This window comes from Ahaetulla prasina, chromosome 1, assembly GCF_028640845.1.
Source record: "Ahaetulla prasina isolate Xishuangbanna chromosome 1, ASM2864084v1, whole genome shotgun sequence".
NCBI lineage: Eukaryota > Metazoa > Chordata > Lepidosauria > Squamata > Colubridae > Ahaetulla > Ahaetulla prasina.
Genome location: NC_080539.1, coordinates 164,179,850 through 164,197,258, shown reverse-complemented (window position 1 = coordinate 164,197,258; position 17,409 = coordinate 164,179,850). Strand labels below are relative to the sequence as shown.

The 17,409-nt window shown below is 37.5% G+C and overlaps 2 protein-coding genes across 3 annotated transcripts in view; one reads left to right on the top strand and one right to left on the bottom strand.

Moving 5' to 3' along the window:
- FKBP1B (FKBP prolyl isomerase 1B) overlaps positions 1 to 3,695 on the bottom strand; it is a 42,684-nt gene extending 38,989 nt beyond the window's left edge. Inside the window, exon 1 of one of the 2 annotated variants that reach the window (XM_058179749.1) lies at positions 3,561 to 3,695. In XM_058179749.1, coding sequence (XP_058035732.1) covers positions 3,561 to 3,597 — 37 coding nt within the window. In that variant the 5' untranslated portion in view covers positions 3,598 to 3,695. Of the gene's footprint in view, positions 1 to 3,487 lie in introns of both variants that reach the window. The other variant, XM_058179759.1, reaches the window with a different exon arrangement.
- A 3,040-nt stretch (positions 3,696 to 6,735) lies between these two features.
- LOC131196514 (WD repeat and coiled-coil-containing protein-like) lies at positions 6,736 to 16,275 on the top strand. Its single transcript, XM_058179373.1, has 3 exons — positions 6,736 to 8,646; positions 14,354 to 14,474; positions 16,130 to 16,275. The coding sequence occupies exons 1-3, from the start codon at positions 6,736 to 6,738 to the stop codon at positions 16,273 to 16,275; spliced, it is 2,178 nt and encodes a 725-aa protein (XP_058035356.1).
- The last annotated feature ends 1,134 nt before the right edge of the window (positions 16,276 to 17,409 follow it).

The following is a 17,409-nucleotide window of genomic DNA, read 5'->3' as shown; positions in this document are numbered from 1 at the left end:
TATCAGGATGTTTTTCCCCTTTGCAGAGCTGGGGTGGGCGTGGCCTGCACATGACACATCCGGCCCATGGCAGTGGAGACATTCAAATTTTTTCCCTACTGTGGGCATGGCTTGGTGGTGGGCTCTTGTGATTGAGTAGGTGTGGCCAACTCGATGTCACTCACAGCCATGCTCCCTCGGTCACATGACCCCACCAGGCCACGCCCACAGAACCCTGTGGGAAAAAATGTATGTATAAGCACCAGAAGGGCTCATGGTGAACGTTGTGACAGAGAGAAGCCGAACATTTTCCCTCCATTCACAGCAGAGCTGCTGCTCCCTTTACGGTCCACCCCTGGTCTCCTCCCTCCTGGTGGTCAAAATACCTTAAAGGGACAGGCTGCAACAGCTCTGCTGTGAATGGAGGGAGAAAAGTTCGGATTCTCTCTACTGCAACATTTAACATTGAATGGGTTGGGTGTCCAGAAGGGGCGAGTGAGCGGCCAGAAGGGGTGAGTGGCGACTGGGCGGACATGGGCGGGGCCAATCAGAGGTGGTTTTTACCGGTTCAGTGAACTGTTTCAAATCGGCCCTACTGGTTTGCCCAAACAGGTCGAATTTCACCCCTGGCCCACAGGCCGCCAGTTTGATATCCCTGGTCTAGTGGTTGGCACTAGGCTAGAAAGCAGAAGACCATGAGCTCAATTCCACCTTAGCCAGGAGAGCCAGCTGGGTGACTTTGGGCCATTCACTCTTTCTCAGCTCAGCGTACCTCACAGGGCTGTCATTGTAGGAAACGTAGGAGGAGGACAGTGTGGTGGATATGTTTCACCACCTTGAATTATTTGTAAAAATAATAAAGGCAGGATACAAATAAATAAAATGATACTTTTAACACATCCACATCTCCCTATCCCAGGTCTTCAGGAAAGACTCAATAGATGGATAAAAATAACAAATCCAGTCAACATCTCGCTGAATGTGCAATGAACCAAAATAATAAAATAGCTTGTATACAGAAATCAACAGTCTTTTTACTAAATGATATACATTCACAACTAATGTTTCCAGATGAGCAGTTTGATGAAAGGTTTGCAATATAGTTTATCACAGACCAACATTTTTGACAGATCAACCAGCCATATATGTCTTATTCTAAGATCCTTTCTACACACCTCAGCAATTATTAAAGAAAGGTTCTTGATTTTATCTGACCAGAGTGACAAAAAAATCTCAATTCACATTCATGGCCTATTTCCCACAGTAGCAAACTTAATGCCTCTGAAAAACTAATAATCTTAGTTGAAAAACAGTAGCTCCCTTTTTTAATTTTCGCAGCAACTAACCATCAGATATATTCCTTCTTTGAATCAGGAAGTACTAAATATTCATCATGACTAATAGAAACTGAAGAGTCTTATGGATGCATTATTCCTCCAAATCTAGCCATCATTTCATCTAAATATTAAAGACTGAAAGCTTTGCAAAAACTTTATAGCTAAGGACAAGCATACTATGACTATTTTAGGTGCTCACAGGAGTCATTTTTGTGTCATGAGATATGCTAAACAAAAATTTCACATGTAAATTCTGCAAAGATACCACAAGACCACTGGAATTGGGTATGTCTAGTTTAATGAAAAGAAGGACTAGGGGTGACATAATAGCAATGGTCCAATATCTCAGGGGTTGCCCCAAAAAGAGGGGGTCAAGCTTGTCCTGAAGGCAGGACAAGAAGCAATGGATGGAAACTAATTAAGGAGAGAAGCAATCTAGAACTAAGGAGAAATTTCCTGACAATAAGAATAATTAATCAGTGGAATGACTTGCCTTCAGAAGTTGTGAATGCTCCAACACTGGAAGTTGAAAAGAAGAGATTGGACAACCATTTGTCTGAAATGGTATAGGGTTTCCTACCTGAGCAGGGGGTTGGACTACAAAACCTCCAAGGTCCCTTCCAATTCTCTTATTTTGTTATGCATCTGATGAAGTGAGCTGCAGGTCACCACAAGTTTATACTTTTTAATTAAATGGATTGATTGGAAAAGATGCTATCAGAAATGCTCCTTAATAGCAAGAATTTTGTGAACCAACATGGGTTTGAATCACCACTCTTTAATATCCATTAATAATAATTAATAATCTCCTGCTAATTATTGACCACTTCTCCCAATTCTCCCAAAACTGTGCTGCTAAGTGCTGCAGTTGTAATCTTGGCTGCTCTAAGAATAAAAGTATTCTCCAGGTTGGCACCAAGAAACAGATCTCCTCTGTCTGCTAAATGATGATAGTCACTATAATTTGTTCTTGTTCCTAAATTACTTCACCATGCTTGGATTTATGCAGCTGTCAGTAAATGCCATTTAAATAAACCCTAATTGCTGGGTGTTACTGCTCTTGCCAAAAACTGCAAATGACTGACCCCATAGAGTCCTCTAGATATTTTTCCTTCTTTATGCCATTCTGCAAAGACACCAGCCTCCGTTTTCTAAACCAGGAAGTCTCAAGTTTTCCTTGCTTGACAGCATTGTTGCTACTCCTTCTTTTCTCTTGGCAGTATTCCTCACAGATTTTGCTTTGAAAGCCTCTAGGTTTTCCATTCTCTCTGGGTTACAGTTCCTAATATCTGGGGCAGTGGTGAAATCCAAATTTTTTTACTACCGGTTCTGTGGGCTTGGCTTAGTGGGTGTGGTGTGGCTTGGAGGGTGTGGCTTGGTGGGCGTGGCAAGGGAAGGATACTGCAAAATCTCCATTCCCACCCCACTCCAGGGAAATGATACTGCAAAATCCCCATTCCCTCCCCAATCCTGGGGGTAGGATATTGCAAAATCTCCATTCCCACCCCACTTTGGAGCCAGCCAGAGGTGGTATTTGCCGGTTCTCCGAACTGCTCAAAATTTCCACTACCGGTTCTCCAGAACCTGTCAGAACCTGCTGGATTTCACCCCTGATCTGGAGGAAATTCATCCAACCCCTCACCGTTTTTTGATCTGAAACTTCCATCAAACACCACCGGGGACATTTTAGGAAACTAGCAACTAAATCTGGCAGCACAGATTATGGCAAAGGAAACACAGGTGAGGGACAGATTATATAAAAATTAATGAATATACCGGGGAGGTGCTACGCCATTCAGACAGCTATCGTTAATTGAACATTTTGTTTAGTTTAGCGTCCATCGGAGAAGTCGATTCGCTCTTCCCTTACACTGACTCACCAGGACTGATGTTGGTCCATCCCATCACCTTTGCCTTGTAGCAAAGCACACCTCTCGCGGGATAAAAAATCTCCAATTCGGCTTCCTGTCCCAAATACTGGATTCCAGTTCCCCTCCGATGCCTTCATTTATTTATTTTTTACACCCTCTCTCACACACACATACGACGCGCACACACTTCCCCCACAGATACCACCTTGGTCCCTGCAGCAGTTGCGGCGGCTGGAGCGCTAGCGCGCCTCCTCTCCGGCTCCCTCGGGCAACAATCTCACCCACCCACCCCATTCCTACCTCCGCAGTCTCTTTTCCGACCCCGAAAGTCACACAAAGGGAGGTTAAAAAAAAACACCCTGTAGAACCGCACCGTCTCCCGGAGAAATGGTCTCGACTTCCACTCCCATGGCTACAACGCCCTCGAATCCAACAGCAGCTTCTCTCTCCCCGCCCTCACTCGAGTCCAAGCCCGCTTCTTAATCAACGCTGTCGCTTTCAGCCCCAGCTCCGCAAGATTCTTCGGCAAACGCATACCCCTTTCACCTGCCCTCGGAGCTGTCCATCAAGATGTCCAGCCAATGAAAAAGATGGGAGAGGGGGGGTGTTCTCGGCTCTCTTAGCCAATCCCCCTACTCCAGGGCAGAAGAAAGGCAGGGCTCTCGGAGAGGGAGGGGGAGGAAAGCCCCCGGCTGCGCTTCGTTGGACTTGCTCCGCAGCAGCTTGGAGTAAGGCGGTGGGTGCGAGCGGCTAAAAGCGCAGCTGAATGGGCAATCTGCTTCCTGCTGGATAGAGGCGATTGCTCCTTTCGCAACGGGATGCTTCGGGCGGAGCCATTCTCGGGGCCAGCTTTGGATATAGCATCAATTCGATGTGCTGAATTCATCTTGATGTGTGTTGAAGGCATCCAGCGGTCAGCGTCAGTGGTATCAATTCCCCAATCACCATCAATTGTGTTGTAAATGTTGTACCTTGATGAAGGTATCTTTTCTTTTATGTACACTGAGAGCATATGCACCAAGACAAATTCCTTGTGTGTCCAATCACACTTGGCCAATAAAAATTCTGTTCTATTCTAACCACCTACGCAGACGGGCCTAGCCACTTGATAAGTATCTATAGCGGCCTCCGCTCCCCAAGGCCTCAACTGTTGGTTTCTGGATAGAAACTGCTCTTGACCAGGATAAGATAAGACTAAAAGTATTCTTATTCTCCCACCCCACCCCGCAGCACAACTGCACCCGTGTTCACTGGAATCACACAAACGGGCATCTTCAGGAAACCAATGGTTCCTTTCGATTTTGGAAATAGCTGGGATGGAGCTGTGATGTTCTTTGTCCTACCTGAGAAACTGGGGTAACCTAGTTTAAGGACTTTGAAAAAGCTGGCTGCTTCATGGTTAGCTCAGGTAGAGAAGCTTGTGAGCTTTCTTCATTTAACTTAGATTCTTTCCCCAAGTGCACTTTTCCTACATTTTATTGAAATGGATTCGCTTAATGTCTGCAGTGTTCACTTAACAATTACCATATTCTTTTAATGCCCTTGATGTTCACTTAATGACTGCCACAAAATATATTTAAAAATTGGGTCCAGTCATGTAAGACTCAATTTATGACCATAACAATTTATAATTCCGGACTCGGTTATGATTGTAATTGTAATTGTAATTGAAAAACCTGCCTTCCATTGAGGACCTGTATACTGTACGAGTCAAAAACAGGGCTGTGAAAATATTTACAGACCCCTCACATCCTGGACATAAACTGTTTCAACTCCTATCCTCAAAACAACGCTACAGAGCACTGCACACCAAAACAATTAGACACAAGAACAGTTTCTTCCCAAATACCATCACTCTGCTAAACAAATAATTCCCTCAACACTGTCAAACTATTTACTAAGTCTGCCCTACTATTAATCTTCTCATCCTACCCATCACTCATCTCCTTCCACTTATGACTGCATGACTGTAACTTTGTTGCTTGTATCCTTACGATTTATATTGATATTATTTCCTGATTGCTTATTTGTACCCTATACTATCATTAAGTATTGTACCTTATGATTCTTGCTGAACGTATCTTTTCTTTTATGTACACTGAGAGCATATGCACCAAGACAAATTCCTTGTGTGCAATCACACTTGGCCAATAAAAAATTCTATTCTATTCTATTCTAGTTGGACGACTATCTGTGTTATTGGTTGTGTCCATCCAATGATATGTTTAAGGTGATGATTGAGGTATGGCTTTTGTGTTTTGTACAAATTCTCTGCCATTTATAGCTAAAAGTCAAAAGGATTCTGGTAGCATCTTTTTTGACTAATAGAGTTTAAGGCAATGGCCCTCAACTGTTTGGGCACCAGGGACCAGTTCCATGGAAAGAGTTTTTTTCATGGACCAGAGGGGGCATGATTTCACTGGTTTGCAAGGCCGGGTTTCTGGCATGCTGCAGACTGGTGCCAGTCCACTAACTGGGGGTTGGGGACCCCTGGTTTAAGGCATAAACTTTTGTGAGTTATAGCTTATTTCTTCAACTTCATGGAATGGCTTAATTGATGTAGGATTTAAATAGATTGAGACTATAGAGGGGAGGGCAAGACAGGTTAATTATGCAGATGCAGGTTACTAATGAGACAGATTATAACTACCTTATCAAAGAACATGTACAATATAGTATGTTAAAAATTCATAGTTTGTGAAAAATGTACCAAGATACCTCTAAATCCATTTACTTTAATATTACTGTAAACATCTGCTTTTTGTCATATCCAGGATTTCTTACAAAAGCTGTGGTTCAGCTTTCAATTGTATTAAACACTAAAACCTATTTTCCTGAGCATAGTTGCAAACATCTTTGATCAGAGGTCTATTCCAAAAATAATATGACAGGAGTAAGACCCAGATTTTCTTTCTGCAAATGTGAAATAAATATTTTTATATTCTTGTCCAAATTAAAAGGAGCAAAATGAAAAGAGGTTAGATTCAGCAGAAGAAAATGGCAGTATCAGTCAGAATACAGTGATATTTTGTTTTTTTGTTTTTCATTAATATTACTTGCTTTGAACTATTTACAAATGTTACTCCTTTAAGATATGGTTCCTTTCACTTAGTTTTCCCTTCAAAGAGCAGAAGAGTTTGGTTGTTCAGTTCATGCTACAACTAAAATTATTCTCCCAACAGTTAAAGCTTTCTTATATTGAGTATAGAAGAGATCTTGATAGACTTCAGGTATTAAAGTGCTATTTTTAAAGCCCAGTCTTTAAAAGTTAAAAATAGGAAATGCAATAGATGAGATCAGTAATTAGTTAAAGCTCATTAGCTTCTCCCAGGAAAAGAACATAGAAAGAGCAGTCTGGAAGTAGTTTATTCTTAGAGTAATAGCAGTAGAATTTCACAGTGAAGTGAGCTGCAAGTTTAAAAGAAAAGCCATCACTTATCAACATGGAATTGGTCTATAACTTGAAGACTTTGATACATCAAGCTGTTCTGATGAACTTGATGGAACCTCTACTTCAGAGCAAGCAACAGTAATAGAAGATGTCAAGAATGGAGCTAGGAAAAGCTAAACTTCCTAGAACTGGCCTTAATGCTTTATACCAGGCTATTCATCCAGTATATGGGATTGCGTGGACAGATGGCAAGCAGGTTACACTGATACCACTGCATTTTCATAGCAAAGAATGGAGGTTTGGTGATTCGATTCTTATCGGTCAGTTTGAACATGTCCACGCGCTCTATTGGAATGCATGTTATTCTGCCGACTTGCCAGCTCTGCTTGCTGTTCAGCATAAGAAGCGTGTGACCATTTGGCAGCTAATCCATAATGTTCTGGAAAAGAATAGGCTGATGGTTTTCCAGACTTGTGAAATTGCTGAGCCGTTCCAGTTGCTTCCTCAAGGCTGTGTGTGGCACCCAAAGAGAGATATTTTGTCAGTATTTACCAAAAGGGATGCTTCTGTTTTATATGCAGTTCGTTTAGACAATTCCAAGGTTAAAGCAGACATTAAAAGCAGGGGACTCATCCACTGTGCTTGTTGGACCAAGGAGGGCAATCGTCTGGTTATTGCTATAAGCAGTTCTCTTCATTCCTATATTTGGGATGAGACCAAGAAAACACTGAATGCTTGTACTTTTTGCCCAATATTTGATGTTGGAGGCTATATCTGTGCTATTGAAGCTACTTTGGATTTTCAAATTGCTGTGGCTACTGAACTCCCTTCTGATAAGATGCCTGGTTTAAATGCTGGTATTATATTTGAATTACCAATAACTTCTGAAATGGATTTTATGTCTACAGATTCTTCGCAATCTACTCTGGTGCTTGGGAATGAAGAATACTCAATGGATTCAAGAAGGAAGTCTTTTGATTCAGATAAATCAGTAGCAATGCATTCTGTTGCTTCATCTTCATCAGGCCCAATTGATTTAACCAGTATCCTGGCAAACCACAGGAAACAGGATCGCAGCCGTATACCTTTGAGGAGGAAGGTCAGCCCTTTAGGAAGTAGTCAGTATTCTTCACAATTGATCTTGGTCACTTATGAAGGAAAAATAACCACAACTAGAAAAGTCAGCATTCCGGGCATTTTGGTCCCTGATGTAATTGCCTTTGACCTTAGTGCTCAAATGGTTGCAGTAGCTTCTAATACTTGTAATATTGTTTTGGTCTCTTCAGTTACACCATCCTGTGTGCCCAACTTGCAACGGATCCAACTAGAAAGAAATGAACGACCCAAAGGTCTATCCTTTTTGACAGATAAACTGTTATTAGTGTTGGTTGGCAAGCAAAAATTCTCTGATCCCACATTTATTCCTTCCTCTAATTCAGACAGATACGTCATCAGATTGCTGATGAAAGAATTAATATCTGGCAAAGACTCTTCATCAAAATCTGGGACTAGCCAAACTTTGTCATTCACTTTTGAGCCTTCTGTTAGCCTTCCGGAGAAAAGAAGACATTTTAAGAACTTTGCTTCAGAGGATTGTATTGTGGAGCAAGAGCTCTCAAGACCAGTTAATACTTTTATTCAGTCACCCAGTAGAAGGAAACACATGTTGAAAGTAAAAAATCCCAATTATGAACAAACATCCCCATCCAATATGTGCATATTTTATGAAAAAGGAGCCTTGAGAAACTCATCCGTTCTAGAAACTTTGGAAGCTGAACCAATTAATCGGTCAATGACCTTGTTTGGTGCTGAAACACCTGCTGGATTTTCCAATACATCAACTTCATCTAAAGTAGCACACAAATCTTTAAATTCTCCTAAAAATAGCATATTGGATAATGATAAAAGAGCAACTGAAATATCCATAAATCTGGAAAGATGGTATAGCAGCTTCAATGACTTACATTTGAGACTCCTTGAATTAATAGAATACACTAAAAATGGGAGGAGATTATCTCTTGTCTACCCTTCTTCTCAAGAACCACCTTTCATACACATCAAATATCAGGTAAAAAAAATCAGGTAATTGTAAAACATTTTCCCTGTAAATTGTTTTTGGCAACTTGCTACCAATTGACAAAGTCTTTACATTTTTTACCAGGCTGCATCATTCTATGCTCATTGAAGTATTGTCCAGAGAATAATGGCTATTGTGTTTCATATTTGGCTTTACAGAAGTGAGATTTGCATTCTTTTCTGCTTGGGTGATTGTCATTAATGTATTGTATGTCCATTTGCTTTTCAATTTGAAGTCATTACTTATTGTAATAAATTCTCAAGTATGTGGTTTTTAAAATAATTTTTGGAGAAACAAGTATGTGTCAGTAATAGTACACATGCTTAAAAGATTCATTTAAAGATTCAAAGCATTGAGAAATATATTTGCTCACGTAATGAAGAAAATTTAAAAATAAAAAATCCAATGGGTCAGGTTTTCTTGTCTTCACAAGAGCATAGAAATTCTAAAACATAACATAGTATTGAAGACAAAGCACTACTACCTCCTGTCTGATGTGTTGTTTATTTCAAAATGTAAGAATGCAACATTAACCTTGAGTCTAAAAAAATAATCCAAGGTTTTGGTATTCCTGTTAGATTCAAACACACACATTCATATCCCCCACCATCCCCATTGCTGTTTTCCTTGCAGGAGAAGAAGCTGGAAAAAAATGTCTGAATAATTACGGTAACTTTTTCTTTAAAAGCATTTGTGTTGATGCAGGATGTATTTTGAAAATTTGGAATATGCTTATTAATATAGTGCATTTCACAGAACATGAAAAGAATGGAAGGAGAGCATCAGGGGGATGTAAGGTTATGTTGATTAGACTGATTAGAAATATTTATTTATCAAATTGATAGGGCTGCCTATGTCAAATTCCAGTAGGTGTAAAGAAAAAATGGAAATTCAGGATCATTCTTGGTTGTTCCCATTTCACTCACCATAGAAGTGAAGAACAAATGATGGGGAGGATAGGTGATGTCCATAAGCCATCCCATTAAGGAAAAGTTTCTGTGACCATACACATGATTCCCTACATACAGCCATAGGCAGTTCATTTCCCCTCCTTCCCCTTTTTCTTTTCCTTTGTATTTAGCTGCCTAAAAGCAATGTCCCCAAATGGAACCCACATGACTCCCAAAAGTTGTATCAAAATGTAATAGAAAGTCTTTAAATGCATGCCTGACAGCAATCATGTTATTAGCTATATTGAATTTTGATTTAATATAAATATGAATTATTTTTTTCTCCAGTTCCCCCAACTCCAACTTTTTGTTTAGTTTTCTTAGCACAGTACTTAAAAGACCGTACGTGGCCTTTGGATCTGAAAATGTTGCATACTTCTTTGGTTAAAAACAAACTAATTTATATCACAAAGTTGCAAGGAAAAAGCGGTTTCATAAACCATTTTGATGATATTCTGTTTTAAGGAGATTTTAGAAGATGAAGATATTTCAGTAAAATGACACACACATCCCAAAGTCAATAGTGTATTAAAGGAACAGAAAGTGATTTTAATAAACCAAGTTAAACATACACAGTAGTGGAAGGTAGAGGACAGAGAGGAAAATAAGTCTGAAGAAGTTAATTGATCAAATCAGAAGACTAGAATGACTGCAGTTTTCAAAGTCATATTTAATAACTGCAATCAGGAAAGCAGTTTGGGAAGTAGACTGAAAACATGCAAGCCAATGAAGATGAATGTAAAATTGATATTTTATAGCATATAGCGTTTTATGTTTGAAAAACACTATTTAAACAGTTTAAAAAGGTGCAAGGGCAATAATTAAAATAAATAGTGGGTGCATAATTTGAAGCAAAGAGAAAAGGATAAAAGTTCAGAATAAACAAAAAAATTGAATATATAAAAGACAGAATACTTGTCACTTGTTATCCATATTTGTTATCCAATTTGTTATCCAATATTTGTTATCCAAGATGAGAATTGTGTTACTTAGTCTACATTCTCTGGTGCTAACAGTTCTGTGGTTTGAAGTCTGATTAATAATTATTCAGGGGGTGGTAATATGAAACAGATGGTATTCTGTTTGGTAATGATATTTTCAAAATGATTTATAGCAGTTTGCATCAAACTTGGCAACTCCAAATCGCAATCAGCAAATGTTCAGTCTTGCATATTGGAAAAAGAACCTAAAACACTTACAAGCTTGATGGACATTACCTTACAGATGACCCTCACCCTGTTAAAGACCTTGGAGTTTTCATATCAAATGATCTAAGTGCCAAAGCCCACTGCAACTATATCGCAAAAAAGGCTTTAAGAGTTGTAAACCTAATCTTGCGTAGCTTCTTCTCCAAAAACACTACACTACTAAGCAGAGCTTATAAAACATTTGCTAGACCAATTCTTGAATACAGCTCGACTGTCTGGAACCCATACCACATTTCTGACATCAGTACAATTGAACGTGTCCAGAAATATTTTACAAGAAGAGTTCTCCACTCCTCTGAATACAACAAAATACCTTATGCCAGCAGACTTGAAATCCTGGGTTTAGAAAATTTAGAATTACGCCGCCTTCGACATGACCTGAGTTTAACTCATAGAATCATCTATTACAATGTCCTTCCTGTCAAAGACTACTTCAGCTTCAATTGCAACAATACACAAGCATACAATAGATTTAAGCTTAATGTTAACTGCTCCAATCTTGATTGCAGAAAATATGACTTCAATAACAGAGTTGTTAATGCTTGGAATACACTACCTGACTCTGTGGTCTCTTCCCAAAATCCCCAAAGCTTCAACCAAAAACTCTACTATTGACCTCACTCCATTCCTAAGAGGTCTGTAAGGGGCATACACAAGCGTGCCTACCATTCCTGTCCTATTGTTTCCTTTCGTTATATCCAATTAATATAGTTATTGCATACTTTTGCTCATATATATGCTTATATATTGTATAGTTATTTCATGCTTATGCTTATATATACTGTGTGACAAAATAAATAAATAAAATAAATAAAAGCAAACAAACAGAATACAAGAAGAAAAAAGTCCAGAGGTAGGGAAATAATGTACAACTCCCAATTTTTTTCCAGATGTTGCTGAACTACAACTCCCAAATATTTAGCCAGCATGAATATATTGAAACATGTTGGGAGTTGTAGTTCCCCAATGGAAACAGATTTCTTCTCTTAAAAGTTCAGTATTTAGCTCTGGAGCAAGGAAGGATGCTTTAGATCTGGTGTGGGCATCCTCCGAGTTCTGCTACAACTGTCTTGTGATAGTCTGGATGTCATGCCAGGCCTTTTAATCTGTCTTTCCGTGTCTAGCATTAATTGACTTATTTATGTTAATGATTGTAACCACTTATCTTATATCCTAAAATCCTCTAGTGCTTATCTAACCCTGGGTACACATGGTCAAAGAGATCCAATAATTCCCTGCAGGGGCCAGGCATCCAGTGAATCTTCCATTAGAATCAGATGTGATTGCTAAGCATCAGCTAGCTCTGAGGAGCTGAAAATCAGACTGTTTTTACCTTACCATTATTTCTTTCCACATCTCATCATTCCTTTTCACTCACTGTATCTTAAAGAAGCTGCCCCCCCCCCAGGTTTATGTGCGATTTGAGGTTCAGGAAAATATACATTTTAGTTAAGGAGCTAGTGACAGGACAGTAAAATAAAGAAAAAGGAAAAACTGGAGATGAATGATAACTGTTGTGGTTCAAGGAGGAATACATCGCCTCTTTCAATAGTGTTGTTTTTACTTTCTCCCTCAAGGAAGTATTCACTGTTTCCTGAATACTGTGCTTCATCTCCTTTTGGCAGTTTAGACAATCTGGGAGCAGTAAGGATTGAGCCCCCAAATGATGAAGTCATTTCCACAGAAAATTCTGTCCACTTTTTAGGAATTCACGAATTCAAAGGAATGCCAGATGACTTCACAAGTTCCTCTCTCATGATGCTGTCGAGCAAATAATCATGAGGTGTTTTCTTCAGAACATGCCTAGCAAAAAAATCTATGGCCCACCACTTTCCAACAGGGAATACCTAATTTATTAGGTATCCTAACTGAAGAGCACACCACACTCAATCAAGGCAGAAAAATATTGGTGTTTAATATTTCTTAAAGCACAAGATGGTACTGGAGACAAAGTACCACCATCTCCAATCTGATGCATTGCTTATTGCAAAATGTAAGAATGCAACATTAACCTTGATTCTATAAAAAATTAAATTCAAGGTTCTAGTACTCATTAGAGTCAAATACACATGTGCATATCCCCAACCATCCCCATTGCTATTTTCCTTGCAGAAATTGAGTTGAGAAATGTTGCAAATTTCAAATGACATAGAGTGAATATGTTTAAATGTGTGGTATTAAAGAAAATGAAATCCTAGTGAGCACAAAATGTTTTTACTACCTTATAATCTAGGACTGCAGCCAGAATGATGGAATAAGAAGAAATAGGATAATATGTTATAATTATTGCAGTAAAAACAAACCATTGAAAACAATGTAATAGTGTGATGACTAATCTTAAGGATATGAATATCTATTAGTAATGTTACAACATACCCTGTACACTCACAAGTTATCCCAAATGAAGACTTCACTCTCATTATTCAGAAAAAAAATCTGACATGGTAATCTAATATGGTAAACATTGAAAAAAGAATTGGTTCACACATTGTGCTAAGCCACAAATTGGTTTCACTGGTTCTGATTTAACATATTGTATAAAACATGCTCTTCTATAATCACACAAATGAAATTAACTATTGCTATTTCATTAATCTAACAGGAATGAGCAAGTAAATTTTATCCTTTATTGGATACATTATATTTGGCTTGCTATGTATGTATCTCAAGTGGTTTGTTTTCCCTAAAACCCATTTCTTATCCTGTTTCTTCATTTACCTCTTTTTGTGCATGTTTTCCTGCATTCTACCTCCCCTCATTTCAGTTTTATTTCATACCCAGATTTACATTTCATTATAAATGATAGGGGCTGAAGGAAGTGATTGTGTACTTTCCCACTATAATGCTGTTATAATCTGTTATAATGCTACAGTATTTATGACTAAACTCAGCCAGTTATGTTTTGATTGGGCTCAAATATTATGCAGTACTATAATGTAGTTTGGCCCATTTTCACATAATGTGGGTTTTCTGATCCCAGCCATTGTGGTTTGTAAACCATGATTGTGGAGTTGGTGCTATGCCTGAATCCAATTGAGGTTGATTCGAACATTATTATTTATTATTTTTATTCCTGGCCTTCTCAATACTTTACAGGAGTAAAACAAGAATACATGGATGGCATGACAAAATTGTAGCATCACATCTCAAATAACCTCTGGAAGAGGTTTTCAACTGCTTCCGCAGGGCAGTAAAAATAAGAATTAATGATCTCCAATAGGAGGAAATTCCTCCCAAATGTAGGGGAATTACCAGCTGCTTTTCCTTGTAAGTCAAATTGATTCAGCTGCTAGGCATTACACAGTATCCAATATTTTCAAATATCATTTCTGAGCTGCTTCAGTCTTACATCTCCATATTGGTTCATATTGATTTCATCAGGTTATCTTAAGAAGAGACATGTTTCGTTGCTTCCTACACAAAGCAGACTACCTCTTTTGTGTTTCTGAGAATAAGCTGAACAAATTAAATGACTGATTTCAAATACCACCAATATTTTAATAATAGATTTATTTATTTTTTATGTATATGTGCCTGAAGAAGCGTTCTTCAAATGGAGCAATAGCTGAAGAAACTCGCAATGTTCTACTATACAATGGCAAAATCCATCTGAATTTAGTCCAGGAACTTTTTGATCTGCATATTGTTGAAATGAAACATGGCAAGTCCTCTTTATTATTTAATTTAATTGTTTTAGTAAAAACTAACCTTTGGGAACCTGAGTTACATGGGTTTTTCCCCCCATAACCCAGCAGTACAATCTTCAACTGACCTTCATTCCTGAGCTTAGGCATTACTGTGAATACTCTATTTATGAATATATTAATGTAGAAAATGGATTGGAAATACAGGCAATTCTTATATATTTGTAGTTCTGTGAAAATGCTGTATATATTAGCAAATTAACAAATGCTGAAACCTTAGTTGGGAGTCTGCATGTTGGGCAATTCTTACTGTTTTGCAGCCCCACATGTCAGCAAGAAAGCATGACAGTGCTCTGAGTACACATTTGGGGGGTACAAAAACATTTTTGTCAGTAAACAAATTCACAAATATAGTACTGATGAATAACAAGGGTTGCCTATAAATTGATAGCAAGGTAACACTTTCTCTAATCTACTTAAACAACTTTATCCCTGGTCAAACCACATGGTAATTTAGTGAATTCAATGACTTTAAACACTGAACCTAGTGGTTTGTGTATAGAATTGAATAACATTAATTGTGATTTTAGTAAATAATTAAATAAATGATGGATGATTGCAATTTGCAAAATCAGTCTCTCTCTCTGATCTCAGACATCTATGCATTGATTAATGATGCCCGATAAAGCTGCCCTTTTATATCACAGCAATTTTATCAAGCTACTAATGTTTAGTCAAATCTAGTCCAATGTTAGTAGTAAAGAGAAAACCATCGTTATTAAATAACTGGCTGAAGCAGATGCTAAGCCATATGTGACTTGCTTTGTTTTGGGTTAGCATGTAGCCTAAACTCAGCCAAACAATGGTCAAAATAATGACTCACTACAATACATAAATGCAGTTTTAATCTTTAACAAAGTTGATAACAATTGTGCAATAAGCTTTCTTCTTGTTGCTTCTCCTTAAATGTTTTAAAATCATAAGAAATAGTTTTTACTAGGTTTGCGTAAACTTCCCAATTTATCAAAAATGCACACATGAGCAAGAATAGCTCCCTTATGTACAACATACCACATTAGCAAGATAAGAATTTAGAATATGGTTTTTAAAGGAACTTTAAAAATAATTAAAATAATTATTTTCAGTAATCAAGAAATTCAGGTTATGAGTTTACTATGCCCTCCAACAATTTACTTTTCCCTGAAAACTAAAACATAGGGGATACACTATAAATATTTAATATTCTTTTCAGATATAACCCCCAAATATTAAAGCTTTCCATTATTCTTAAAAAAAGTTGTATATTACAGTAATTAAAATATATTCAAAAGTTTTACTTAGCTTGCTATTTTATCTCTGCAATAAGAGGTAACTTCATTTTTCTTCATAGAAAAATGAATCATATCAATATTATGTATGTATAATATGCAAATATCATATCAGAGCCAGATTATCTTTTTGTAAGTATCAAAGGTGAAAAAATAATTAGCTGTGTTATCTATCCATATTTTTGGCTTAAAACTGAAACCAAGACATGTAATTTTTGTAACAATATTGGAAAAAACCTATTAAAAGAAGCACAAAGGATTATATACTTAACATTTAGACAAGTGCTTGTACAGTATATCTAACTCATGCATACATCTTCTCACATTTTTTTCCTCTTCCCTAGGTCCTTCCTGGATAGTTCTTACTGCGGATGGTGAAGGTTTTATTCCAGTAGCTTTTAAAGCAAAGCAAGAGATCATCATAAGGGATGGCAAGGATAATTTTGATCCCCAAGAAAGTTACGCGTTCAAAGCAAATTTTTCATCATAACCACCAAGCATGGTGAGATAGTCAGGGAACTAAAAAAACATTTTGGAACTTAAAAGAACTGAAATGTTAGAATATGTTTACCAGGATTTTCAAGTATATTTTAACTGTAATTTACAAGAGTTGCCTAGCAGTGTGTTTTCCCTTCAGTGGTTTACCCGACATTAGGAAAACAGGATGGTTCTCAACACTAAGAAGAGAATACTGGATTTAAAATAAAGAATAAAATAAAGAATAACCTCTGAAGCCAATCAGATATTCTGTGCAAAAAATCTATCAGATGTGTTTATTTAAAGTTAGTACTACCGTTAAGGAACTCTGCAGATGAACAAATCATATATTAGTATTTTTTTTAAATAACAACATAATACAACTGTTTTAGTCTTCTTCCACTTAGCATGGCGAATACTACAATGAAAGCAACAAATAATTGGACTTTAAATGACTGAGAGTGGAATACTACTCCTAAAGTACTCCCACAGATCAAAGAATGGAGGCATTTTTCATTCCCTTTTAGTCCCTTTGAAAATCTTTGGGAGGGACATTAAAGGATTTTACAGAATAGGTAACATAAACTGGGAAGGGATGATATCATTCATATTAGAGAATTTGTTTTAAAAAAAATTAAATTGCAGATGCTAAGAGACTATTCTTAATTGGACTTGAAGCTTTTTAACTAGATTTTCCTTATTATAGTTCTAACATGGTTCAGAGTCCTGTTCCTATCTCTGCTGGGAACAACCTTGTATTGGAGGGAATGGCAAGAGCATGTACAGATCCTGCTATAATATATACTGTATATAAATATCTCAAATGTTTACAATACCCATACATGGGCGCACTGGTACCTATTAATACCTGCACAAATAGTTAACTCTGTTACTCCATCTTTTCCAGATCATTTTCCATATATCTAAACTGTGCTGTTAGGGAAACCATTTGTCCAAATGCTATTTGTATAAACAGTGGCTTAAAAGCTTGTGAAGGCTTTTGAATTTTCAATATTTCTGCATAAATATAATCTAAAATATGATCTGTTCCCATGATGTAAAACTAGATAAGGAGAATCCACTTAAATAAATGAGTCCAAAATTTGTTATACCTGTTCATTTGTTTATCGACGAAGATTATCCCAAA

Excerpts from the sequence above, each read along its gene's own strand:
- LOC131196514 (XM_058179373.1), top strand. The coding sequence starts at position 6,736 with ATGGAGCTAGGAAAAGCTAAACTTCCTAGAACTGGCCTTAATGCTTTA. Across the intron at positions 8,647-14,353 it reads TCATACACATCAAATATCAG|AAGCGTTCTTCAAATGGAGC; the intron begins GTAAAAAAAATC and ends ATGTGCCTGAAG. Across the intron at positions 14,475-16,129 it reads TATTGTTGAAATGAAACATG|GTCCTTCCTGGATAGTTCTT; the intron begins GCAAGTCCTCTT and ends CCTCTTCCCTAG.